This window comes from Neophocaena asiaeorientalis, unplaced genomic scaffold (genome assembly GCF_003031525.2).
Source record: "Neophocaena asiaeorientalis asiaeorientalis breed wild unplaced genomic scaffold, Neophocaena_asiaeorientalis_V1.1 scaffold114, whole genome shotgun sequence".
NCBI lineage: Eukaryota > Metazoa > Chordata > Mammalia > Artiodactyla > Phocoenidae > Neophocaena > Neophocaena asiaeorientalis.
This window is the reverse complement of record NW_020173116.1, coordinates 5,212,458-5,237,991: the sequence shown is the minus strand read 5'-3', so window position 1 is coordinate 5,237,991 and position 25,534 is coordinate 5,212,458. Positions and strand designations below refer to the sequence as shown.

General features: G+C 45.1%; 1 protein-coding gene across 1 annotated transcript in view; it reads left to right on the top strand.

Moving 5' to 3' along the window:
* TTL (tubulin tyrosine ligase) overlaps window positions 1–24,521 on the top strand; it is a 32,533-nt gene extending 8,012 nt beyond the window's left edge. Inside the window, exons 3-7 of the mRNA XM_024743867.1 lie at window positions 1,988–2,220; window positions 11,093–11,228; window positions 12,232–12,501; window positions 17,180–17,323; window positions 23,911–24,521. Coding sequence (XP_024599635.1) covers window positions 1,988–2,220; window positions 11,093–11,228; window positions 12,232–12,501; window positions 17,180–17,323; window positions 23,911–24,025 — 898 coding nt within the window. The 3' untranslated portion in view covers window positions 24,026–24,521. The remainder of the gene's footprint in view (window positions 1–1,987; window positions 2,221–11,092; window positions 11,229–12,231; window positions 12,502–17,179; window positions 17,324–23,910) is intronic.
* Window positions 24,522–25,534: the final 1,013 nt, after the last annotated feature.

Below are 25,534 nucleotides of genomic sequence, written 5' to 3'. Positions count from 1 at the left end.
ATTCTGATTTCAGCCGCTAATTCCATTGCTTCTCTTTAGACGATTGAGAGGAAAACACCTATCAAATTCATTACGTATTTGCTGGAAATGTCTCCTTACACAGCAAACTTCATTTTTCCTGCCACAGCAAATTGTAATTGCCATTTGTTAGGAGATTTGTGACACGTCTTCTTCTAGTGCTGAATTTGTTCTTTATTGTCTGGTCATAGTTCTAGCTTCTGCATCCCCACTCAATTCCGTGTCAGTAGAATGCCTTTGTTTTAAACTTAAAAGTTTGTCCATCCTCATTTTTTTAACTAGAAGACTAATTATACGTTGTTTACCAACTATGATTTACCTAGCAATCTCTGTAACTTCGCTGTATGCATAATAAACACATTATAATGTTTCATCAGTGCCTGGAAAAAAATTCACATGAGCTGAATCCATCTGTTGTCCCCCAGTAGAACAGTGATGCATTTATGTCTAATTCCAGAAGTAGCACACGCGCCTGACGTGCACGCCACCCTCTAACAACAACATCTGAGGTCCCATGGTAGTTAAAGTGAAAACGTCATCTGCCGAAACAGTAATGTTGCGCTTGGTGGAAACATATTTTACAATGCTTCAGCTTTTAAATGAAAACTAAACAAAACGGAAAATTCAGTTTCCGAGTTGCATTGGCCCCTTTTCAAGTGCCCGGAAGCACTTGGAAACTCCACGTGGCTAGTGGCCGCCGTATTGGACAATGCAGATAGAGCTGAACGGTCAGTGAGTTAGAAATGTATTGATTTTTTTGTTCCTTGGAGTTCTTTAAGTTAAATTCCATTGCCTCTAACGTAAAAATAGCTTTATTTAAAAATCTCAGTTTAAAGTTTCTTTTCATTATTTCTGCCATTGGCTCATAGGCTGGGTTTTGGTGATGAATCATAACCCAGGCTTTAACAGTTCTGTTCTAGATAGAAGAGGGAGTGCAGCTCAGGGGAGGCCTGTGAATGTCTTTGGGCAGGTTTCTCCCTCCTCTGATTCCTGGGGAGCAAGGGTAGGTTTTTTTCTTTCTATTTTCTTTCTTTTTTTTTTGGCTGCACCTCACGGTTTGAGGGATCTTAGTTCCCCAACCAGGGATTGAACCTGGGCCCTCGGCAGTGAGAGCCCGGAGTCCTAACCAACGGGCCACCAGGGAATTCCCAAGGATAGGTTTAGAATTAGGACATGGGAGTGATTCAGGGCTTATATCCTGCTTGTTTCTTACTACCTTTGTGATCTTGGGAAATTCACTTCTCTATGACCCAGTGCCTCATCTGTGAAATGTGATGCTAGCGCCTCCCCCCAGGGGTCTGATTGGAGAGGAGATACAGTGTGAAGCCTTTGTGTTTATTAAGTGCCTGCCCAGGGCCTTTCTTTATATTCCATTATATTATGGGTTTTTTTTTTGAGGGGGGGCAGGAGGTGTGTTTAGTTATGACCACTGGAGTCCCAGGTTCCATTAGAAAGATTCTTCCTTTATTCTGTCACTGAAGCAAGGCTGAACTAAAAGCAAGAAATGAAGAACGAAAATGTCTTTAGATAATTCCGATTGCTGAGTGTCAGCCTTTTCTCTCCAGAGTTGGGCCAAGGTGGTATTTTTTGCCAGTAATCCAAATGGTTTCCTCAGTTCTCCACTTTGTTTTTGTAGGGTGGGTCTAGCTCAGCTACAGCATGTTCGGTGAAAAGATGTTGGTTCAGGATTACTTCAAGCTAAGTTTCCTTAGATGCATTTTAAAAGGAGCTGAAGTTCTGGACTTTAAGCCCCTGTTGAATTCACCGGAGCATGCCTGTGAGGTCGCGGGTAACAGCTGTGAGCTGCCCCGTGGTGCCTTGGAGGTCTGCCCCGTGAGTGGGATAAAAAGGAGACCTAGCCCTGGTCATGCCCGGCTTCCTTCAAGAGCTCTGGGGCAAAGCACTGGCTGTTCTGAATAGAGGGACGGCGGGTACTCAGAAGGGAGACTGACCCTCTGTCATCTGTCAGGCTCGTCAAGACCAGCCCAGAACTGGCTGAGTCCTGCGCATGGTTCCCCGAGTCCTATGTGATTTATCCAACTAACCTCAAGACCCCAGTTGCTCCAGCTCAGAATGGAATCCACCCGCCAATCCAGAGCTCAAGGACAGATGAGAGAGAATTTTTCCTGGCTTCTTATAATAGAAAGAAAGAAGATGGAGAGGGCAACGTTTGGATTGCCAAGTCGTCAGCCGGAGCCAAAGGTGAGTCGGCACTGTTGCCGCTTCTCCCTTCCCTGTAGGTTCCCATTGTGTTTTGTTAGATTCCAACGATGTCTTTAGACGTGTGGCTATTCTAATCTGAATCCTCGGGGGTGGAGACCTCGTTTCATGACACAGTTTAAAATATCTGCGTGCTGGTGACTGAGAAACGTGTATCTCCAAATCAACTAAAAGAGAATAAAATAAAATTTTAAAAAAAGTGAAGTAAAGTAAAAAAAAATAGAAGTATCTCGAAAATAGAATAAACTCGACCTGAGGTCTTTCCCTTTAAGCTCCACATCCAACAGCAGGCAGTTTCAGCATAACATGTCTGATACAGAACTCTTTATTTCCTTCCCAACTTCACCCGCCCCAGCCTCCTCCTCTTTCCGTCTTCCCATGGAGTGTTTGATTCCACTTCTCACCCAGCCTCTCAATCCCCAAACCCAGGAGTCCTCTTTGGCTTTACAATCTATACCTACTGCATCAGTAGGTCTTGCTAACTGTACCTTCAAAATAAAGTCTGCAATGGACCTTTCCTTGCCATTCCCACTGCCCTCACTTAAACCAAAGCTCCTTTTCTCTCTATTCTGGGTAACTACGGCACCTGCTCACAGCAGCTCTCCTGCTCTGGGACAGAGTGATGTTTTAAAAACAGAAACGTGATCATGTTACTCCCCGCTCAAGACTTACCAGCTGGCTTCCCAAGGCAACTAGAATAAACTCGAGTCCTGCTGGAAGTCTCTGTCCCTTGATATTTGCCTGTGTCTCTGATCTCATCTCTTATTCTTGGCCTTGCTCCCTGTACTGTAGCCATAACACCTGCCTAGCATCCCTGAAATACTCTAAATTCATCTCTGTACCTGGAATGAGCTTTCATAGACTATTTTTCATTTCTCAGCTCAGATGTTGCCTTGTCAGAGAGGCTTTTCTTGTTTCTTTTTTGCTTTCTTTTTTAGAGAGGCTTTTCTGATCTAAAATAACCTCTGTGCCCATTGCTTTCTATCCTTTCTCCTGCTTTATTTTCCATCCTTGCACTAACCTCTTCCCAGCACTCTATTACATATTAGTTTATCTGTTCATCTCCCCCATAGTCCTGCACACTCCATATAAACACAGACTTTCTGTCTTGTTCATCTCTGTACCCTCCCCATAGGCACTTAATGTTGTATGTTGAGTGAATGCAGGGAAGGCATAAGGTATGTCATACCAACTCAGGCTTAAAATGCAGGCAGCTGCCAATGTAGTGATCACATAGACACGGTCCATCTCTGCAACTACCATCATATGCTCTCTTAAAAACCACTCCATTTTGAACTTACTTCTTCTTTCATTGCCTTGGAAGACCATCTGGCCATTGGTACTCATTTCTGTCCCCGGTCCAGTGGATCTCACCTTCTTTTCCACCAACCGTGAGACAGGAGGGCATCACCTGGAATCTCCTGAAAGTGGGAGAGTTGGACTCTTGCCACAAGCCAGGTACCTCACCTACTTCTCCCTCCCCTCCTGGGACTTCTCCAGGAGAGTCCCCTAGCTTTGTTCTAATAGTAAGTGGGGGAACTGAAAGAGGAAATAGTCATCCACAGTATTCCAGATTCCTCCTTTGGATCGGGGCTGGAATCAGGATGGCCGTTATGAGGCTATCGTGTGTCCTTGTGTCATGGACTTGACTGGTGCCGGAACCATGAGTGAGGCAGGGCCCTGGGTAGAAGGATCTGTCAAGTCGTGGCGGTGATCCCACCTAGGTGGTCCCTGGACCCTCACCAACACAAGATAAAGAGTGATTCTCAGCGGCAGAGGGAGGTCATAAGGAGAGAATAAAATGCCAAACAAGACGTTTTGCTTTGGGAGTTGAGGAGGTAAGTGGTGTGGATTTGTTTTGTTTAGGCTGAATGAATGACTTTTATTCTTGTTAAACAAATACTTAGTGCCTACTACATGCTGGGTGTAGTTGGCTTAACTTCACCCTATATCCAGATCGAGCCACTGTTCACCACCTCCACCCCCGTCTTGGAGCTGAGTCACCTTCACGTGTCACCTGGAGCATTGCTCCCTGTTCTGTTCTTGGCCATTCTGCAGAGTCTACACAAAATACAGCAGACAGAGATCCTGTTAGAGCACAAGCAGACCATGTCACATCTGTGCTCAGCACTGTCTCTGGGGCCAGGACAGCACCTGGCATGCTGCAAAGGTTCACTATATGTATTGAGCGAACGAGTGAATGGATGGATGAATGAATAAGAGAAGTAATGAACGTTTGGAGGGAGATAAAGAGATAAATGAGACAGACATGGTTCTCTTGCCCTCAGGGACCCATAGTCTAGTCAGAAAGAAGGCTAATGATGTATTTATTTCCAGATTAGCTAAATGCTGAGATGGAAACAACCTGAAAAACCATTGTGAGTGCGACCTTGAAGCTCCTAGAAGAACCCCAGCTTCATAACTTAGGATATAAACAGATATCCTCCAGGTGTAGTTAGTGAGGATAGAAACAAACGGTATAAGAAACAGTTAAGAAACACATGGAAACGTGCTACGCTGGTGTACAGAACTTCCAAAATAAATGTGGATTTTATGTATCATTTTACATCTACAAAGTAAGAAAACAAAAGCCTTCAGTGGTTGTGTTGCTGAATTTGTTGTGAACTGCTCCCTCCCAGTGGTGCTACACAGCCCTTTGAAGCAGCGATAGGACCACACAGCAAGGGTCAGAAAGAGTTCCTTTGCTTTCGGCTCACTCATCTCATTCCTGAAAATTTACTCCAGGGAGATGGTTAAAAAGTAACAAGGGCGATCTACAGCAAAGACATTTACCATTGTGTTACCTGTAACAGCAAAATTGTATTTAGGAACAGCCCCACTGTCCAGCAGTCAGTAAACGTGTCATTTTTAAATCCACACGATGGGCTATTTCTTTGGCCACTAGCATTGGGAAGTTAATGCAGAGACAGTGAAAATATTGACTGTATGAAGTGAAAAAAGAATATGAGGTGAGTTTGCTGTGATTGAAGCTATCTTTGCCATATTACATAAAGGAAGGTAATACGAAAAAATGAAAAGAATTATGTTAGGAAATAAGATGATGGGTAGTTTCAGGGCATTCGTAGGAAAATGGTGTTTTAGGATGATTATTCTAAAAAGAGTGTGCAAGGTGCTGTGGAGCAGGAGAGACTGAAGTCTGATCTGAAGAACTGGCAAGTGAGAATGAAGAGGAACCAGGGAATCTGAGTGTGGTTCTTAAGGGAAATGAAACAGAATGAATTATGTTCATCCAAAAAGAGAGGAAGGGATGTTTCCCAGGTTGATTTGCTGTTTCTTGTTTAAGAGGCTAACCAGGTGGTGGAGGGAGTGATAGAAATGGGGTAGTTGAAAACGGGGTTGGCTTTTAGGAAAGATGAATCGTTAATTTGCTGTACAGCAGAAATTAACACAACATTGTAAATCAACTATACTTCAATTAAAAATATATTGGAGGGCTTCCCTGATGGCGCAGTGGTTGAGAGTCCGCCTGCCGATGCAGGGGACACGGGTTCGTGCCCCGGTCCGGAAGGATCCCACGTGCCGCGGAGCGGCTGGGCCCGTGAGCCATGGCTGCTGAGCCTGCGCGTCCGGAGCCTGTCCTCCGCAACGGGAGAGGCCACAACAGTGAGAGGCCCGCATACCGCAAAAAAAAAAAAAAATTTTTACTGAAAGCATGAGACCCAAGTAGAGATGAGCTGTAAATCTAAAGTGTAGGGGGGTGACTTCCCTGGTGGTCCAGTGGCTAAGACTCCGCGCTCCCAGTGCAGGGGGCTCCAGTTTGATCCCTGTTCAGGGAACTAGATCCCACATGCCGCAACTAAGAGTCCACATGCCGCAACTAAAGATCCTGCACGCTGCAACTAAAAGATCCTGCACGTCTCAATGAAGATCCCGCATTGCCACAACTAAGACCTGACGCAGCCAAGTAAATAAATAAATATTTTTTTTTAAAAAAGTGTAGGTGGGAGGTCCTAGAACTAAAAAGTGAGTCCAGCAAGGTCGCAGGATATGAGATCAACACACAAAAATCAATTGCATTTCTACCTCTGTCACCTATTTATGCCTTGCTCTCCGCAATCTGGCCACATCCCATCTTGTATGCTCCAACCTTATTTTCTTAATGCAATTTCCTTACGGACTATTTCTTATTGAAAATTAATATCTCTAATGCTAGTAGATGGAAAAATAATGGGAAGAAAGTAAGGAGACAGGTACTTTTTAAAAACAAATTTATTTATTTTATTATTTTTGGCTGCATTGGGTCTTCGTTGCCGCGCACAGGCTTTCTCTAGTTGCAGCGAGTGGGGGCTACTCTTTGTTGCAGTGCGCGGGCTTCTCATTGTAGTGCCTTCTCCCGTTGCAGAGCACAGGCTCTAGGCGTGTGGGCTCAGCAGTTGTGGCTCATGGGCTCTAGGGTGCAGGCTCAGTAGTTGTGGCGCACAGGCTTAGTTGCTCCATGGCATGTGGGATCTTCCCAGACCAGGGCTCGAACCCATGTCCCCTGCATTGGCAGGCAGATTCTTAACCACTGCGCCACTAGGGAAGCCCTATATATATATTTTTAATAGGAGTGTAATTGCTTTACAGTGTTGTGTTAGTTTCTGCTGTACAATGAAGTGGATCAGCTATATGTATACATATATCCCCTCCTTCTTGGACCTCCCTCCTTCCCCCCACCCCATTCTACCCATCTGGGTCATCACAGAGCACCAAGTGAGCTCCCTGTGCTATACAGCAGGTTCCCACTATCTATTTTACGCATGGTAGTGTGTATATGTCAACCCTAAGCTCCCAATTCATTCCATCCTCCCCTGCCCCTCTGGGTCCACATGTCTGTTCTCTACGTCTGCGTTTCTATTCCTGCCCTGCAAATAGGTTCATCTGTACCATTTTTCTAGATTCCACATATATGCGTTAATATACGATATTTGTTTTTCTCTTTCTGACTTCACTGTATGACAGACTCTAGGTCCATCCACATCTCTACAAATGACCCAATTTCATTTCCTTTTAAAAAGTATTATCATTAGAGAAAACCTAACATTAAAGGGAAATGGAAAAGTTACCCATAGCCTTACCCAGTTCCTAACATAATTATTTTTATTTTTTCATATTAGTTTCTTTTACATATGGGCAAAGACAGATTCAATCACGGTGAACTCATTTCATATCTTTTTCATTTCGTACTAACAATGAACATGTGGAAGCCAAAGTTAAAAATACAATACCAGTTACAGTCACCGTAAAGAAAATGAGATGCTTAGGTATAAACTTACCAAAACTCGTACAGGGCCTATCTGCTGAAAATTACAAAACAACTATGAAAGAAGTCAAAGAGGACCTAAATAAACAGGTAGACATATCACATTCATGGACTGCAAGATTCAACACAGTAAAGATGTCACTTCACCCCAAATTGCTCTATAGGCTTTAGGTGATTGGTGTCAAGACCTCAGCAAGGTTCTTGTGTAAACATAAAGCTTCTACTAAAATTCATATGGAACGGCACAGGCCCTAGAATAGCTTACACAATATTGAAGAAGAAAAGTGGGAGGAAACACTGTCCCTGATCCCAAACGGTATTGTAGAGCTACAATAATCAGTACACTGTGGTATTCGTGGAGGGGATAGAAATATGAATCAGTGGGACAGAGATGTACCCACTCATTTATGACCATCTGATTTTTGACAGAGGTGCAAAAACAACTCAATAGAGGAAGGATAGAGTTTTCAACAAATGTTGGTGGAGCAGGTGGATAGCCACAGACCAAGAAAATGAACCTCAACATAAACCTCACCCCTTATACAAAACCGAACTCAAAATGGATTGTGGGCTTAAATGTAAAATATAAAGTTATAATTTTTCAGAAAACAGTAAGAGATAAAGCTAGGCAAAGAATTCTTGAACTTGATACTGAAAGTACAATCCATAATAGTAAAAACTGATCAGTTGAACCTTATCAAAATGAAAAACTTTTGTCCTGTAAAGGACCCAACCACGAGGATGAAAAGACAAGCTACAGACTGGGAGAAGATACTTCCAAGCCTTATATCTGACAAAGGACTCCTATGTAGAATATACAAACAACATTCAAAACTCAACAGTTAAAAAAAGGGGGGGGAATCCGATTAGAAAATGGGCAAAAGACAATGAAAACGTATTCCATTGAAAAGGTTCTACAGATGAAAAATAAGCAAATGAAAAGATTTTCAGTGTCATTAACCATTAGGGAAATGCAGATTAAAACCACAATGAGCTATCACTGCACTCCTAAAATGGCTAAAATAGTAAACAGTAAAAACAGCACATGCTGGCAAGGGTCAGGAGAAACTACATCACCCTCCCAGTGCTAGTGGGGATTTAAATTGGTAGAGCCACTCTGGAAAACAGTCTGGCAAGTTCTTATAAAACTAAACCTGAAGTTACATGACCCAGCAACTCCACACGTGTGGGCACTTGTCCAGAGAAATGAAAACTTACATTCACAAAAAACTTGTACATGATTGTTCATAACAGCTTTATTTGTAATAGCCCAAAATGGGAACAACTCAACTGTCCTTCAACAAGTGAATGATTAAACAAAGTGGGATGAATCGATCCCATAGAATACTACCCAGTAGTAAAGGAGAATGAACCGTTAATAAATACACCACCTTGGATGGATTTCCAGGGGAGTATCAGTGAAGAAAACAACTTCCAGGGATCACATATTTTATAATTCTATTTATGTAACATTTTTGAAATGACACAATTATAGAAATGGAAAACGGATTAGCGGCTACCAGGGGTCGGGGAGTGGGGTGGGGGAGGTACTTGTGGCTTTGAAAGAGCGATATGAGGATCCTGTGCAATAATGGAACTGTTGAGAATTGGAGGAGATATTTGCAAATCATATAAGGTACCAGTATCCAGAATGTATAAAGACCTTATAACTCAGTAATAAAGACAAATAACCCATTAAGAAATGAGCAAAGAATCTAGACCTTTCTCAAAACAAACAAATGACATAAATAGCCAATAAGCATGTGAAAACATGCTCAACATTACAAGTCATTAGAGAAATGCAAATCAAAACCATAATAACATACCACCTCCCTCACAGCCACTAGGATGGCTATAGTTAAGACAGAGTACAACATGTGTTGGCAAGGATGTGAAGAAATGGAGCTCTTGCCGCCCTTTGCTTATGGGAATGTAAAATGGTACAGCTATTACCAAACTATTTTGGAAAACAGTTTGGTAGTTCCTTAAAAAGTTAAACAGTTACCATATGACCAACAATTCCACTCCTAGGTATATTTCCAAAAGAGTTGAAAACATATGTCATATGTTGAAAACATATGTTTTCCACGCGAAAACTACAGTACACATCTTCATAGCAGCATTATTCATGAGCCAAAGATACATGTATATGTATAACTGAGTAACTGCTGTATACCTGAAACTAACACAACATCGTAGATCAACTATAATATAAAATTTTAAAAAAAAGAGCCAAACAACAGTGGAAACAACCCAAATGTCCATCAGTTGATTGAACAAAATGTGATATATCCATACTATGGAATATTTAGTCATAGGAAGGTGGAATGGCATATTGACACATGCTATAACATGGGTGAAGCTTAAAAACGCTGTGTTAATGAAAGAAGCCAGACCAGAAAGGGCCCCATATTGTGTGTTTCCATTTATATGAAGCATCTAGAATAGGCAAACCCATAGAGACAGAAAGTAGGTTAGTAGTCCTCAGGAGCTAGTGTGAGGAAGGAATGGGGAGTAACTGCTTGGTGGGTGTGGGGTTTGGGGGGAAGTGAAGAAAATGTCCTAAAATTAGATTGTAGTGATGGTTGCAAACCTCTTGAATATACTAAACACCATTGAATTTTACACTTTACAAGGGTGAATTTTGTAGGATATAAAAAATATCTCAAAGCTGTTGCATCATTTATCTAATATTGATGGACACTTTATATTAGAGTATAGTTGATTTACAATGTTGAGTTAGTTTCAGGTGTACAGCAAAGTGAATCAGTTACACATATACATATATCCACTCTTTTTTAGATTCTTTTCCCATATAGGGCATTACAGAGTATTGAGCAGAGTTCCCTGTGCTATACAGTAGGTCCTTATTATCTATTCTATATATAGCAGTGTGTATATGTCAATCCCAATCTCCCAATTTATCCCTCCCCCCGCCCTTTCACCCCTGGTAACCGTAAGATTGTTTTATACATCTGTGACTCTATTTCTCTTTTGTAAATAAGTTCATTTGTACCATTTCTTTAGATTCCACATGCAAGCGATATCATATGATATTTCTCTTTCTCTGAAGTAAGCCTGACTTCCTTCACTCGGTATGACAATCTCTAGGTTGATGGACACTTTGAATGTATCCATTTTTTTCTAATACAACGCTGCAGGAATGTTCTTGTACATTTGTCTTTCTGCCCTAACCACCTGATGTTTCTACTAGATATAGTGTTTCCAGTCGGTTTATTGGCCATAAGCAGCATACAGCCTTTACTGTGGTAGCCAGTGACCAAAAGTAGAGCGGCCTTTATGGTGCTTAGACCCTTTGAATATCCATAAAAATGAAATTTCATGGAGCCTGCCATGACAGTGTTTACAGTCCTACATGGAGAGAGGGTTGGATAACCCTGCTGCTTTTGTGGGGAGAGGGGAGAGTGAGAGAGATGGAAGGAGGGAAAGGATGGAGAATGAAAAGCGAGTCGGCCAGTAACAGCCTCCTGTCGGTTTTTACCTGCTGTCAGAATTTCCTTTCTGGCTTTGCAGAGAGCTTTTCCTCTTGGGGTGAACTGGACTGATTATGGTTTGCTTTTGCCCTGTTAGGTGAAGGCATCCTCATCTCCTCGGACGCTGCGGAGCTGCTGGATTTCATAGACAGCCAGGGCCAGGTGCACGTGATCCAGAAATACCTTGAGCGCCCCCTGCTTCTGGAGCCAGGTCATCGCAAGTTTGACATCCGGTAATGCTTCCGCGTCTGGAGTTTTTGTTTTACAAACCTGGAAAAAATGCAGTGGTGTGTGATGCGGAGGGTGACATGGTTTATAGGGAAGTATTGGACTTCGTTTAATGTTCCCCAAGTTGAGTGCAGCTGAACAGAACCGAGCTTCTGTTTTTCTTTCACTCTTTCTCTTGTCTTTCTAGAAAATGTTATTAAGATGATGAATTTTCTTTTTTTTAAGTATTCTCTTTAATGAAGATGACTTGTGGATCCAAAGAAAGGATATCAGTGTGTGGGGCTTGCTTTATGAAAGCAGCAGAGAGATATGCATAGAACACCTAATACAGTCACAGCAGATCAGGTGATCCTGCCAAAGAGCATGTCCTCACTTTATTATCTGTGTCCCACTTTTTAAGGTTTTCATGAACACACCTCAGGGGTTTGGACTTTACCTTTGCGAGCAAAGGGCCTGCAAGGAGAAGTAGGTTGCATGGTGCTTTCAAAAGCTGAAAGCCCTGCCCCAGCTTGCCCTGAACCTTGCTGTCATCTCCCCATCCAGGACTCTTTGTCACTTAGGTGCCTTCACGTTGACTTGCTGCCTCTCGAACCCCAGTGCTGTCAGATCAGCTTCAGCAGAAAGTCTTCTTAAGATAACTAAAAGAGCAAACATGGCAACTGGAGGTTTCATAGATTAACCGTAAAAACCAAGCCACTCAGATCTCTTCGAAATACTGTATCTTTTGAATGGATCAGAGTCTCCTTGTCAGTTATGGTGAAATGTTTTCTTTACCTCATTATGGTGGTAATCCACTATCTTGGCTAACTGGCATGGCTTGCCTTGTGTATTTTTTTTTTTTTAATTTTTTCTGGAGTATAGTTGCTTTACAATGTTGTCATGGCATGCCTCGTATAATTTTAGAACATACCTCCTTCCTCTGTTTCCTCCCAGAAAAATCAAGGTGTGGGGATGATATATATAATATGCAGAAACTTTGGGTAACTTGAATATTTTATTGACTTGCAGAAGCTGGGTCTTGGTGGATCATCAATATAATATCTACCTCTATAGAGAGGGTGTACTTCGGACTGCTTCAGAACCGTATCATGTGGATAATTTCCAAGATAAGACTTGCCATTTGACTAATCACTGCATTCAAAAGGAGTACTCAAAGAACTATGGGAAGTACGAAGAAGGGAACGAAATGTTCTTTGAGGAGTTCAATCGGTACCTAACAAGTGCTTTGAACATCACCCTGGAAAGTAGTATCTTACTACAAATTAAACATATAATAAGGTAACTTATTCATATCCCTTTCGGTTAAATGTGTCTTAAAGGAGCTTTGGGAGTTTGTGCCTTTCAAGGAATGGTTCCATTTACATTGTCTAAGAACAAAAATTATTTGTTATATCCCATTATTATCCTTTTAATATCTATAGGATCTGTAATGCTGTCACTTTTTTTTAATCCTTATGTTGGTAATTACCTCATGTTGGTAGTTTATATCTTCTGTCTTTCACTGGGACAGATTGGTTAGAGGCTTATCAATTTTATTCATCTCTTCTAAAACTCAGCTTTTGGCTTTATAGATTTTCTTCGTTGTTTCTGTTTTCACTTTCTTTGATTTATGTTCTTAACTATTTTCATCCTTCCGCTTTTGGGAGGTTTGGTTTGCTTTTCTTTTTCTAGTTTCCTTAAAGTGCAAGGTTAGATCATTGATTGGAGAGATTTATTTTTTTATAGAATATAAGCATTTAAGGCCATCAATTTTCTTATAAGTACTCGTTAGCTGCATCCCGCAGATTTTGCTATGTCATGTTTTTGTTTTCATTTTATTTTTATTTTAAAAATGTTTTGTTTATTTTCTTTTATAATTCCCCTTCGAAAAATTCTAAAAATTTTTATAAAATTTGAATTTTTTTTTTTTGCGGTACGCGGGCCTCTCACTGTTGCGGCCTCTCCTGTTGCGGAGCACAAGTTCCGGACGCGCAGGCTCAGCAGCCATGGGTCATGGGCCCAGCTGCTCCATGGCATGTGGGATTTTCCCGGACTGGGGCACGAACCCGTGTCCCCTGCATCGGCAGGCGGACTCTCAACCACTGCGCCACCAGGGAAGCCCTTTTTTTTTGTATTTTTGGGGGCTACTCTTTGTTGCGGTGCACAGGCTTCTCATTGTGGTGGCTTCTCATTGTGGAGCATGGGCTCTAAGTGCATGGGCTCAGTAGTTGTGGCACTCAGGCTCAGTAGTTGTGGCACACGGGCTTAGTTGCTCCACAGCATGTGGATCTTCCTGGACCAGGGCTCGAACCCATGTCCCCTTAATTGGCAGGTGGATTTTTAACCACTGCTCCACCAGGGAAGTCCCTCCTTTTAGTTTTATTAGGTGTTTGCTTTGTACATTTTGAAGATCTGTTGTCAGGTGCATATGCATTTAGAATTGTTATCTCTTTGAGGGGAATTGACCTCTTTATCATTATGTAGTTTCTGTCTTTATCTCTCGTAATATTTCTTATTTTGAAGTCTATTTTGTCTGATATTAATATAGCCAGTCCAGCTTTCTTTTGATTAATGGTATGTCTCTTTCCATCCCTTTACCCTTCTTCTCTATTCTATTCTATATTTAAAATGGGCTTTTGGTAGACATCATATCATTGGATTTTGTTTTCTTTTGCTTTTAACCCAGTATATCATCTCTTTTTTTTTAAATTTAATTTTATTTATTTTTTTATACAGCAGGTTCTTATTAGTCATCAGTTTTATACACATCAGTATATACATGTCAATCCCAATTGCCCAATTCATCATCATCTCTGTTTTTTAATTGTTGTGTTTATACCATTTAAATTTAAAGTAATTACTGACTTGATGGGATTTATGTCTACCATTGTATTGTTCATTGTCTGTCCCTTCTTTTTTGTTTTTCATTTCCCTGTTTCCTGCCTTCTTTTGAATTATTTGAACTTTTTTAGAGTTCCATTTTAATTTTTCCACTGAGTATTTGGCTATATCTCTTTGTATTTTTGCTTGTTTGTTTTAGTGGTTACTCCAGGGTTTATTATATACGTACTTAATATATGATAGATTGTCAGGTTGGATTAAAAAATTTAAAAAGACCAAACTATATGCTTTCTACAAGAAACCCACTTCCACTTTAAATATAAAAGGAGAAAAATACGCTTTGACATTTACCCAGATATTTGCAGTTTCCTTTGCTCTTCCTTCAGTCCTCAAGTTCCAAGTTTCATTTCCCTTCAGACTTCAGCATTTCTTCTAGAGCAGTTCTGCTGGTGTAAGTCCTCTTAATTTTCCATCATCTGAGCATGTCTTTAGTTTACCTTATTCCTGAAGGATTTTTTTCACTGGAGTTATACAAATATAATGTCAAGCAAAAAATTACAAATTGGTCCTGTTCATATAAATTGAAAAACAAGCAAAACTAAGTAATACATTATTTGGAGGAATGCGCACATGTGGTAAAAATCTAGAGAGAAACAAAGTAATGCTAAACACAAAATTCAAAATAGCGGTTAACTCTGGAGGGGAGGCGGGAGGGACCCAAGGAGGGGGTTGAAAGGTATTGAATTGTAAGTATATGGGTAGTCATTAGTGCTACATACATTTGAAAATCACAAGTCGTTGTTTTTATTATTTGTATAGTTAATATCCTGTTAGATTTCCCCATACATTTTAACCCTTTATGACCCCAGGTCACTAGTACCTAAGACTGTCCTTTCCCCACTGCGTTTTGGTGTGCCTTTGTTATAAATCAGGTGGCCGTTTATGTGAGAGTCTGTTCCTGGGATCTCTGTTCCGTTCCGTGGTCTGTTTATCTGCCCTGTTGTTACCACCCTGTCATGACGACTGAGCCTTTTTCCTTAATGTATTCTTACACAGAGTCTAACAGAATAATTACGGGGCTCAGAGTTCCATCTCTTCAGGGATTATATGTGGTTAGAATTCTGACACCAGATACGTCAAGTATACTGAAGAAAGAATTCATATTTTAGGCAAAAGATTTATTTGATATTTGATATACCCCCTCCTCCTCGTTGTTCTGTGCACTGCAGAGTGTTGCTACTTTGGTGCCATTAACGCTCCTCGCGGCTCTCATGTTCTTTTCTTCCCCAGCCAGCTTCCCCCAAACTTCCCACTCCAGCTGAAAAAAAAGATGTACTATATAAAGTCTCTGATGATGAAAAAAAATTCTTTAAAGTGAATTATTAACTTGAACTCCCAGCAGATAAAACAATATTTCGTTTTGATTTGGTTCTTGCTTTCAGTTTTTCCTGTAAGTGTTGGAGTGTAATGTTTCTTTCCATTTTTATCCTTCAGTATTGTTGGTTTTTTTTTTTTTAACCATGAGCACCTATTAAATTAAAATTTTTTTCTAAATTATATTTTAAAGGGCATTTTAATAAAAACAAAAGTTAAGGGTATTCTCTAGTAGAATAGAGATGAAATATAGAAAAAAATGTGATATGTGGCTTGCAGGTTAGGGATGAATGGGAGAAGAAATTTTTATTCCAATTGGTTCTTAAGTGACTGTCCAAAGTGATCTTGAAAGGTTTAAACACATCTATAGAAAATGTTTCCTCTTGGAGAAAAAAAGGAGGAAACTGATGCTTGGGGTGGAGGGAGGTTGAGGGGAGCAAGACCCTGGTGCCAAGTTCACAGAAGCCTCAGTTCTTCTTTTAAAGTCATAAGCCAAAAGCTACTTATAAGGACACGTCTTTTTTCTTTTTGGCCATACGGCACCTGGGATCTTAGTTCCCCGACCAGGGATCAAACCCACGCCCTCTGCATTGGAAGTGTGGAGTCTTAACCACTGGACCACCAGCGAAGTCCCCTTCTATTTCTTCTTTTTTTTTTTTTTTTTTTTTTTTTTTTTTTTTAGGACACATCTTTTTCCTTCTAAATATACAGCTGTGTAGAAGGACAGCTATCTCTGGTAGTCTTAGAGTCATCATAACATATATTGCATTTACTAAGAGAAATATTTTGCCCCAACATCTAGTTGAGGGAAAAATCAGTGAAGAGAGCTTCATGAAACAGAAACGGCATAGGATTTTTCTGGGATGGTTGTACTAGATAACAGTTCTTTATTATTCATAAACAATACATTCGTGATTATCGTAATTAATGATAAATTCATAGAATATGCTTACATTTATTAGATGCTTCCTAGCTACCAGAAGTCATGCCAGGTTCCTTATGTAATTATGTCATTGAACCATCTCAGCACTGGGAGTAAGTATTATTTTTACCCCAACTTTACGGACAATGAAGTCAATCAACACTTGGCTTAAAGAGGTTAAAAAATTTGTCCGAGCCTCCGGCTTCAGCAGCCTGACCTCAGGCATCATGAACTTTTCCGTTATGTCTCTGAGATTCACTTTCAGCTTTTCTGCGTCACTAAAATCCTGCAATTTTTGCAAACAGTCGTTGATCCTAATATTAAATCCTATTCTGCATTTCAATATCTTGTTTCATTATATAAAGCTTTAAAAGCAACTGTTTGGTACTTGAACTGGAGCTAGTGAAAGAAATGAACGGAGTCAGCATTCTTTTTGCAAATTCTGCTCTTCACTAAATGGTGGTCCATTCTTTTATATAGCAAAAATACGTAGAAATGTTTTGCTTATTATTATTATTTTTTTTGGTTTGTTCTGCTTATTATAAACAAATGTGGCAGCAGTCCACCTGTTGGAGGAGTCCACATTTGTAGGGACCACGGTGACTCAGCACCTGCTGGGAAAGCAGCCACTACTTGTAAGAACAAGAGTGATGGCAGAGTTTTCTAACAAATAACTCACATCATCGTGAATAATCTATTGGTAATGCATTTAAAAAAGAGAATTAAGCCAAAGCCTCATTTTCATCAGCACGTTCGACGTAAAACCATCCAAGCACCTCTTGCGGTGGTCCTTCTCCCTGGACCACCCCATCCTCAGTGAGCGCCCCCTCTGCCCTGCAGGAGCTGCCTTATGAGCGTGGAGCCCGCCATCAGCACCCGACACCTCCCTTACCAGAGCTTCCAGCTCTTCGGCTTCGACTTCATGGTGGATGAGGAGATGAAGGTCTGGCTCATTGAAGTCAACGGCGCCCCTGCTTGCGCTCAGTAAGCCCGAACACCGCTGGGTTTTTGTCTGTCTGTTTGCTTTTATCTAAAATGAGGTTTACTGCATTTCACGCAGTTTGAAGTCCGTGCGGCAAAGGAGACTAGCACGATTTTTAATGCATTTAAAAATAAGGGCTTCCCTGGTGGCGCAGTGGTTGGGAGTCCGCCTGCCGATGCAGGGGACACGGGTCCGTGCCCCGGTCCGGGAAGATCCCACATGCCGCGGAGCGGCTGGGCCCATGAGCCATGGCCGCTGAGCCTGCGCGTCCGGAGCCTGTGCTCCGCAACGGGAGAGGCCACAGCAGTGAGAGGCCCACGTACTGCAAAAATAAAAAATAAATTTTAAAAAATTAAATTAAATTAAAAACGGGGGGTGGGAGGCAAATACACAAAGTCCTAGTCTCCTTGAGTCCCTGGAAGAGAAGGGTTTGGGTTAAAACGTGTGGGAAGTTAGTTCTGCAGGAGAAGTAGTCTGTCTTGGCAAGGTGGTGAGCTCCTGTTACCTGGGTGTCCAACCACGGACCCTTTGAGTGCCATCATGGAGGAGGTACCAGCGACGGGAGGGCTTTGGGAGGACCCCGGCCAGCAGGGGGTTTTGCTGAGTCATTTCTTATCCCTTTTCCTCCCTGTATGTGTTGAGCACTTAGCACTTGTGGGTGGTGGATGCCGTGGGAGTTCTAAACAAAGCTAGTAATACCAGCAGCGACCCTCTCCCTTGACAAGGTGATGAGTCAGCCGCGTCCTGTGAGTCAGGGAGAAAGTGATGACCAAGTAGTTCAGAGGCTCCCTGGGCAGGAAGTGGTCTGAGAAGGTACCATGGACATCGTGGAGCTGAGGCTGGGGTGTAAGAGGGGAGTGTCATGTGTGCTAAGGGGGAGGGAACCCAGAATCCAGTGGGACCTTGCTCTGGGCCAGGCTCTAGGGGAGATGCACAGATGAACAGACCCTGCCCTCGGGGAACTTCTGTTCCTCCTGGGAGGAGCCTGGCTGCAGCGTGGCATGAGCGTCGGGGGTGAGGAAAGGTGAGGGTGAGAAGGTGAGTTGGGGCCCCACTGTGGGACTCCTTACGTGTAAGGGAGTCATTTGGACTTCATCCTCAAAGGCTGTTGGTTCCTCTGAGGATCCACATTCGTTAGTGTCAAGACCCTTTCAGGGTTCCCCACGTCCACGTCTTGGAGGAATTGCGGTGTGATCTTCCGACGGCGTAGGAGAAAGGCCTGCACCTCCAAGGGGCAGTGTTAACACATAAGCAGTTCTCTCATTTGCCACCTGCTTCGTGGCTGTGACCTGGCAGGTGGGATGCCGTCTCATTCATCCTTGCCTGCCGCTAACGAATACCCGTTAGATACCCCTAACCCGCCAGGCCCCGGACTGGGCTCTGGGTCACAGTCGTGAGCAGAGAGACCCGGGCCCCGCCCTCAGTGGAGGGAGACTGGGCGAGACAAAGGACAAGACAAATATAGATTACAAACTGGGACACACCCTTTCGTAGGGTAAGAGATGTTAGAAGGTAATATAATTGAGCAAAAAGTCCCCCTGGGAGGTGATGTTTGGAACCGAGATCTGAAGGAGAAAGGAAAGCTGAGGAGACCAGGGGTGGAGGGGAGCAGAATGTTTCACGTCCTCCCTTCCCCAGGTCCACAGGGGTGTCCATCTTCTCCCGTCCTTCCTGTCAGAGGTTTGTCCCTTCCTTGTGCTCTGGACCCGATCCCCTCCCTCCAGGCAAGAGGGTGGCTTGAGGATGCCTCCCTCATCTGCTTTCTCCCTCTTGGCTGCATCATTCCCACCAGCCTGTGGCGTTCAGCAGATTTCCCCTGCAATTAAGAAAAGCCCTCCTCTGAAGCCCCGCCCTGCTCCCGGGACCACCCCCTCCCTGCTCCCTCCACAGCCACACTTCTGGAGAAGCCACACGTGCACACGCTGTCTCCTCGTCCTCAGTCCGCATCCATGCTCTGGTCCATCTGCTCTGGGCTGCCTCGCATCCCGGCCGCTGCACAGAAACTGTTCTTTCCAGGTCCCCAGCCAAGCCCATATTGCACTTCAGGATTTTAAAACCAGCAAATGATGTCGCAGCCCGGAGTTGCAGGCCAGTATCTGCACCTGTCTTCCCGGCGTCCTGCAAGGATGTGTGTGGATGTCCAGTAGGCGCCCCACCCGGCCAGAGTCGCCCATCTCACTGAATGTCCAGCCCCCACCCCCGCCGCCCCCCGCTTTCCAGGTGACCGAGACCCTGCCCCTGCCTTTCCATTACCCTCAGGTTCTGTCCATCGGGGCCTGGTCAGTTCTGCTTCCAGCCTCGCCAGCCCTCTGCTCCCCCGCCCGCTGCCCTTGCTCTCCCAGACATCGTCCTCCAGCTTAGCTTTTGCAGAGAGCCTGCTAACTGGGTCTCCGCACCTTCTCGCAATTGCCCCAGTGGAGTCTGTTCTCCCCTGAGCAGCCGGAAACCAGGCCCTGCTGTTCTCTAGCCTTCCCCCTGCGCCTGGGACCGAAACCTGACTCTGAGGTTTCTGACTGAAACCTGACTCTACCGCCCCGCCTACCTCTCCAGCCTCACCCAGAGCGTCGTTTCCCTGATGACGCTTACCTGCTGCGGGGCCTTTGGCTTGCTCTTACCCTACCCCCGCAGCCCAGTCTTACCAAGGCTGCTTCTACTCTGTCAAAATGGCATCTCCGGGAAGCCTTCCCGCCTCCCCTGAATAATCCCATCTTTTTTAAAAAATTTATTTTATTGAAGCATAGTTGATTTCCAGTGTTGTGTTAATTTCTGCCGTGCAGAGTGATTCAGTGATACATAGATAGACATTCTTTTTCATAGTCTTTTCCATTATGGTTTATCCCAGGATATTGAATAGAGTTCCCTGTGCTCTACAGTAGGACCTTGTTGTTTATGCATTCTGTATATACCGGTTTGCATCTGCTCACCCCCAAACTCCCAATGCATCCCTCCCTCCCCCCTCCCCTCGGCAACCACAAGTCTTGAACAGTCCTATCTTTGATTTTCTCCAGCCAGAGCCTTGGTAGTTTACTTCATTACACTAATTGCTGTCAAATCAACCCATTTTTGTTTTCTTTACGGAATATATGCACCGTGGGGGCAGCAGCCTTGTTTCTATGGTTCTCCTTGGAGTCCCAGCACCTGGCACCGTGCCTCGCACATCCTAGTCTGCAAATAGTCGTTGGATGGACATAGTGTGTGTTACTGGTTAACACTCTTACTCACCTGAGTCAGTAATTGCTTAGGTTTTATTTACATAGAGACATCTTTCTATCTTCCTAATACTCCCTAATGACATTGGTGCTTCAATGCATAGAATTTCTTTATCATTAGGCCCAAACTTACACATCAGCCAGGATGGGGTGTCAGGGAGCAGGGAGGTTCTGTTTGCGTACTGTGAAGAGCTTTGGGAACGTTTAAATGGCAGCTTTAAGTGTTTAAAGACAAGGATGCCATCATGTCTTGATGGTGACTCAAGGACCAGAATCTAAAATGCAGTCAGGCATTCAAGTATACGAGGTAAGAAAGTAATAAAGTAACCCCACTGTCTTGTGGGCAAAAGTGATTCTGTTTCAGTTTATTCCAGAAGCTTATGAGCTGTTCACTAAGTGTTTCTTCTCCAGGGTAGCTCTTTGATTCCAAGTGTAAATTATCCTAGGTCAAGATACAGATAATCTGGTGCAGGCCCTCATAACTGAATGCTTTCCGTAGAGGTTGGACCCTTTATTTATCATTGGTCTTAAGGGCTTTGGCTCAAGGGTGGACCTCCAGTCTCTGGGCTGGAAAAGGCGAATCTGCCTCTTTTGTTCCGCGTAGGGATTGAAGGCTAGGGAGGGCAGAGAAACAGCAACTTCTTAGTTCATTTGGAGTGTCGAGTAATGGCTTTGACCTCTTTCCCCAACAGTAGCACCCACCCACCTGGTGGAAACTCACCTGCTCTCTGAGGTGCCTTGCAGGATCAGGTCATGCTGGGCCCCAACAGAGGCCTCTGGTGATAAACCCCTGGGCATCAGGGTTCACTGGCTTCTCTGGGCTCCATCTCACCAGCTCCCACACAGCCACTCACTGTCTGTTGGATTCCCTTCGTTCAGAGTCCTGATGCGGGTAGTGGGGTCCAGGGAAAGAGCGGGGATTTTAGGAACATGTAAAAATGAGCGTCCTCAAGGAGTCGACTGGAGGAGGGAGACAGACACTGCCCAGTTAATTATTATATGAATCCTACTGTGTTACAGTTGCTGTAATAGAAAAGAAACAGATTCCATCTTTTTATTTTTTGGCCGAGCCTCATGGATTGTGGGATCTTAGTTCCCCGACCGGGGATTGAACCCGGGCCCCCGGCAGTGAAAGCATGGAGTCCCAACCACTGGACCACTGGGAAAGTCCCTCAGATTCTATCTTTTAGGTTCATGATTTTGAGTGGGGAGTGTTCTTGGGTCCTTGCTTCCAAAAGGACGAACAGGGGGGAGAGGGTCAATGGAGATGATGACATGATGGCGTAGTCAAAGGAAAGTCTTTTTTTTTTTAATTATTTATTTTTGGCTGCGTTGGGTCTTCGTTGCGGTGCGCGGGCTTCTCATCGCAGTGGCTTCTCGTTGCGGAGCACGGGCTCTAGGTGCGTGGGCTTCAGTAGTTGTAGCACGCGGGCTCAGTAGTTGTGGCTGGCAGGCTCTAGAGCGCGGGCTCAGTAGTTGTGGCACACGGGCTTAGTTGCTCCGCGGCGTGTGGGATCCTCCTGGACCAGGGCTCGAACCCGTGTCCCCTGCATTGGCAGGCGGATTCTTAACCACTGCGCCACCAGGGAAGTCCCGGGAAGCCTTTGTTCAGGAACCACAGTTTCCATTGTCGTGTACGTGTTAAAAATGGGACTTACTCATCTTGCTGTATGAAAACCAGCAGGATGTTCAAAGGCCCACTCTTGCCTGTATGTCAGGTACTTCCTACACCAGAAATAGCGAAGATATGAGTTGACCAGGTTGAAGCTGTGTCCTCCCCTCCCCCCAGTATCCCCTTTGGAAAATGCCTCCCCGAGGTAGCTAATGACAGGCATCACGAAACACCAAACACGGTGTATTTTGACGGTTGTGGCTCCTGGGGACTTGCCGAGTCCCAAGTTTAGCAGCCGCTATCACTCCCTTGCAGGCCCCCTGGTCACTATCCCTTCAGAAGTGGGAGGTTGAGTGGTGTGGCCACGCCAGACTGTTGAAAATGGGACTTGATTCATAGACAGAAGGGGCAGAGGCTGGGGAACTGGGGAGAGGGGAGAGAGGGGAGAGAGGGAAGAGCAGACATCCAGCAGGAAAGATGAAGGTTAGCTGGCACTTAGGACTTCCTGGGGTAGACAACGGAAGCATGGCTTTGCGTGAGCTTTCTTCCCAGAGGGCCTTACCAGAGGTTAGAACATACAAGTTCCAGCTTCAAGGGCAGTAGAAGGGGATGGGAGGGGCAGGGAGAAAGTTTCTGTGATGGGGTGGATGATAGCAGAGATTTGCCATTGCATCAGGAGGGATGGGAATTCGCTTGTGAAGATTTCCTACCTGATGGAGATTGGGACATAGCATCTTCTGGAAATCGGGGCAGTAAAGACCTCTGTTCCTCTAGGTCGAGCTGGCCTGGTCTCCTACCCTTGGCTGCAGCCACCTGGATTCCAAATGTGTTTTGAGTGAGTTGGGAAGGCACATCAGGCCTGGAGCGCCATCCCAGATGTGGGTTTTCTCTTTGGACCATATGTCTCTGGTTTTTCCCTGTGTTAGAGACAGTCCTGAGAGAGCTGGCTCTGGGGCCTCATGTGCTGTCATGTGAAACGGGCGAAAATCCTATAGGCAATAAGTGAGTGGGGAGCTAGAGGGCCTCGTCGCTTCCCTGAAGAGACTGGATGGGATGTTTTCCTCCTTAGCTTTTCTGCTATGGTGGTTCCAGACCCCTGCACGTGGCCTCAGAACCCTGCATGGCTTGGCCCCTGCCTTGTCCCTAGCCTCGCACTGCAATGGTCCAGTTCCCCAGATGCCCTGAGTTCTCTCTCCTCAGTGGGTACCACTCCTTCCATTTGCACTGCCCCTCTTCTCTCTCGCCCAAGTCTCTCTTTCTCCCTCCCCTCCTTTCTCTCCACATCTCTCCCTCATTCTTTGTGTCTGGCTCCCCCTCCTTCATCCTGTTTCCTATCCCATCATCCATTCTCTGTCCGACTTGATTCCCTCTCCGGGTCTTGGCTGAGCTGTCACTCCGGGGAGTCTTTCCTAAAGGCCCCTCAGCCACACTGCGTGGGCACTTTCCCTGGGGAGAGCCTGCGCCTCCAGGTGTGCCCCCCGAGACAGGCAAGACGGCCCCCGTTCTCTTTGGAATTGCCTGTCTTCCCTGCAGTTCAAGTCAGAGCAGGAGTCGTCTTGTCTGTTCACCTGCAAGACCTTCCAGAAATATCTGTTGAGTGGCTGCTTTCTCTTCCTGCAGTACCTCCTGCAGGATTTGCATGGTCAGCAGACACCAGTCTTAGAAACGTGAGGTGGAATTTCTAGGGCAGATCCCGGTGAAAAAAGCGTTGACTTTTCACTTGCACTTGGATGAGCATCCTCATAATAGCTCTTTGAACCCGTTTCAGGAAGCTCTATGCGGAGCTGTGCCAGGGCATTGTGGACATAGCCATCGCCAGCCTCTTCCCGCCCCCCGGCTCGGGGCAGCAGCCGCCCCAGCCGGCCGCCTTCATCAAGCTGTGACCGAGGGAGGTGCTCGAAGCTGCCTCGGAAGAAGCTGGAGGGGGCGCTGCCCCGGGGGAAGGAGGAGTGTCCGAGTTGCTGTCATCAAGCCAAACAGGAGGAAGAGAGACAACCCGCAGAGACGTGCTGGAAGAAGAAAAGGCAGCTTCCCCGAGGAGTGGTCGTTTGCCCAGGGGTTCCCAGGTGGAGCTCTTGGCACTGCTACTGAGATTCGAAAACTGCAGCAAATTTCGCCAGTGGGAGAGCAGGGTATTCTTCTGAGGGGCAAAACACAGGGATGTGCTTAACGTTCTCATCCTTTGAAAAATCTGATCTTTATCCTAAGGTAGTGCTGTGAGCAGCGCCTCTCCTGCCCGGGGTGGCAGCCGTTGGATCTGGTTGGTGTCTGTCCACCTGCTGCATTAGTGCCTTAGCTCTGTGCCCAGCTACAGCCTCCTGTCTGGGGCAGGGGCGGGATGTGAGAGCACTTGGGAGGTTGCCAAGGGTGTCCCCCCCCCCCCCCTCTCTCCACTCTGCCCGGGGTGGCAGCCGTTGGATCTGGTTGGTGTCTGTCCACCTGCTGCATTAGTGCCTTAGCTCTGTGCCCAGCTACAGCCTCCTGTCTGGGGCAGGGGCGGGATGTGAGAGCACTTGGGAGGTTGCCAAGGGTGTCCCCCCCCCCCCTGCTAGTCCCACGGGCATCTGCACAAGTGTGCACCGACCGTCCTGGGCGCTGGGCTCTGCGGACGCTGCCGTGCCATCGGGGGGCTTGCCCTTCTTGGTCCTGATGGCATCTGGCTGGTCACTGGCCAGGGTTGGCGTGGGCTGGGCACCAAACGGCAAACGCTGCTCTCAGCCTGCTCTCTGCATGTTTCAGAAACCAAGCAGCGAGTTTGCTGCAAACCCGTAAGCATCCAATAAGCATGAGAGAGGAAACAACACAATGTCCTGCTTTACTTAATAGTTGCGGTGGGGGGGAGTCTTTGAAATATGATTCTCAGTTCTCTTTGTTTTAACCAGAATTCTACATGCCCTTTGGCCAAGTTCCCTTTCGTTCTGTTTTTTTGTGGGGGATTTAACTTTTGTAAAAACCCTTCTAGGGGTCGGGAGAGGGTAGAATTCCCCCCCCTCCACCCCAGGGGGCTCCTCCCCACTTTGTTTTTCTTGCTCTTCTGGCACCTTCTGTGGGAGCTGGACAGGCAGGTTTTGTTCCAGGGAAGATTCTCCGTCTGCTGCGCCTCTCGACATCACGGAGAGGCTCTGAATCAGTGTGTGTCTCGCCTGACTGGGAGAGTCTCTTAAAATGGGGAAGATGGGGTTTCAGAGCCGCACTCAGCATCTCTTAAGTCGGCAGAGGTTAACGGTGTCCCGTTAGATGTAGTTTCTACTCACGGGATGGACGAATTTTCTGCAGACTTTCCAGGAGGCCATGTCACTAGCGAGAGGAAGCCCCATATGCCATCTGTGTCCACCGTAAGATGAGTGAACGGTACACTGGGAATCACAGCAGACCCACTGAACCAGCTCCCT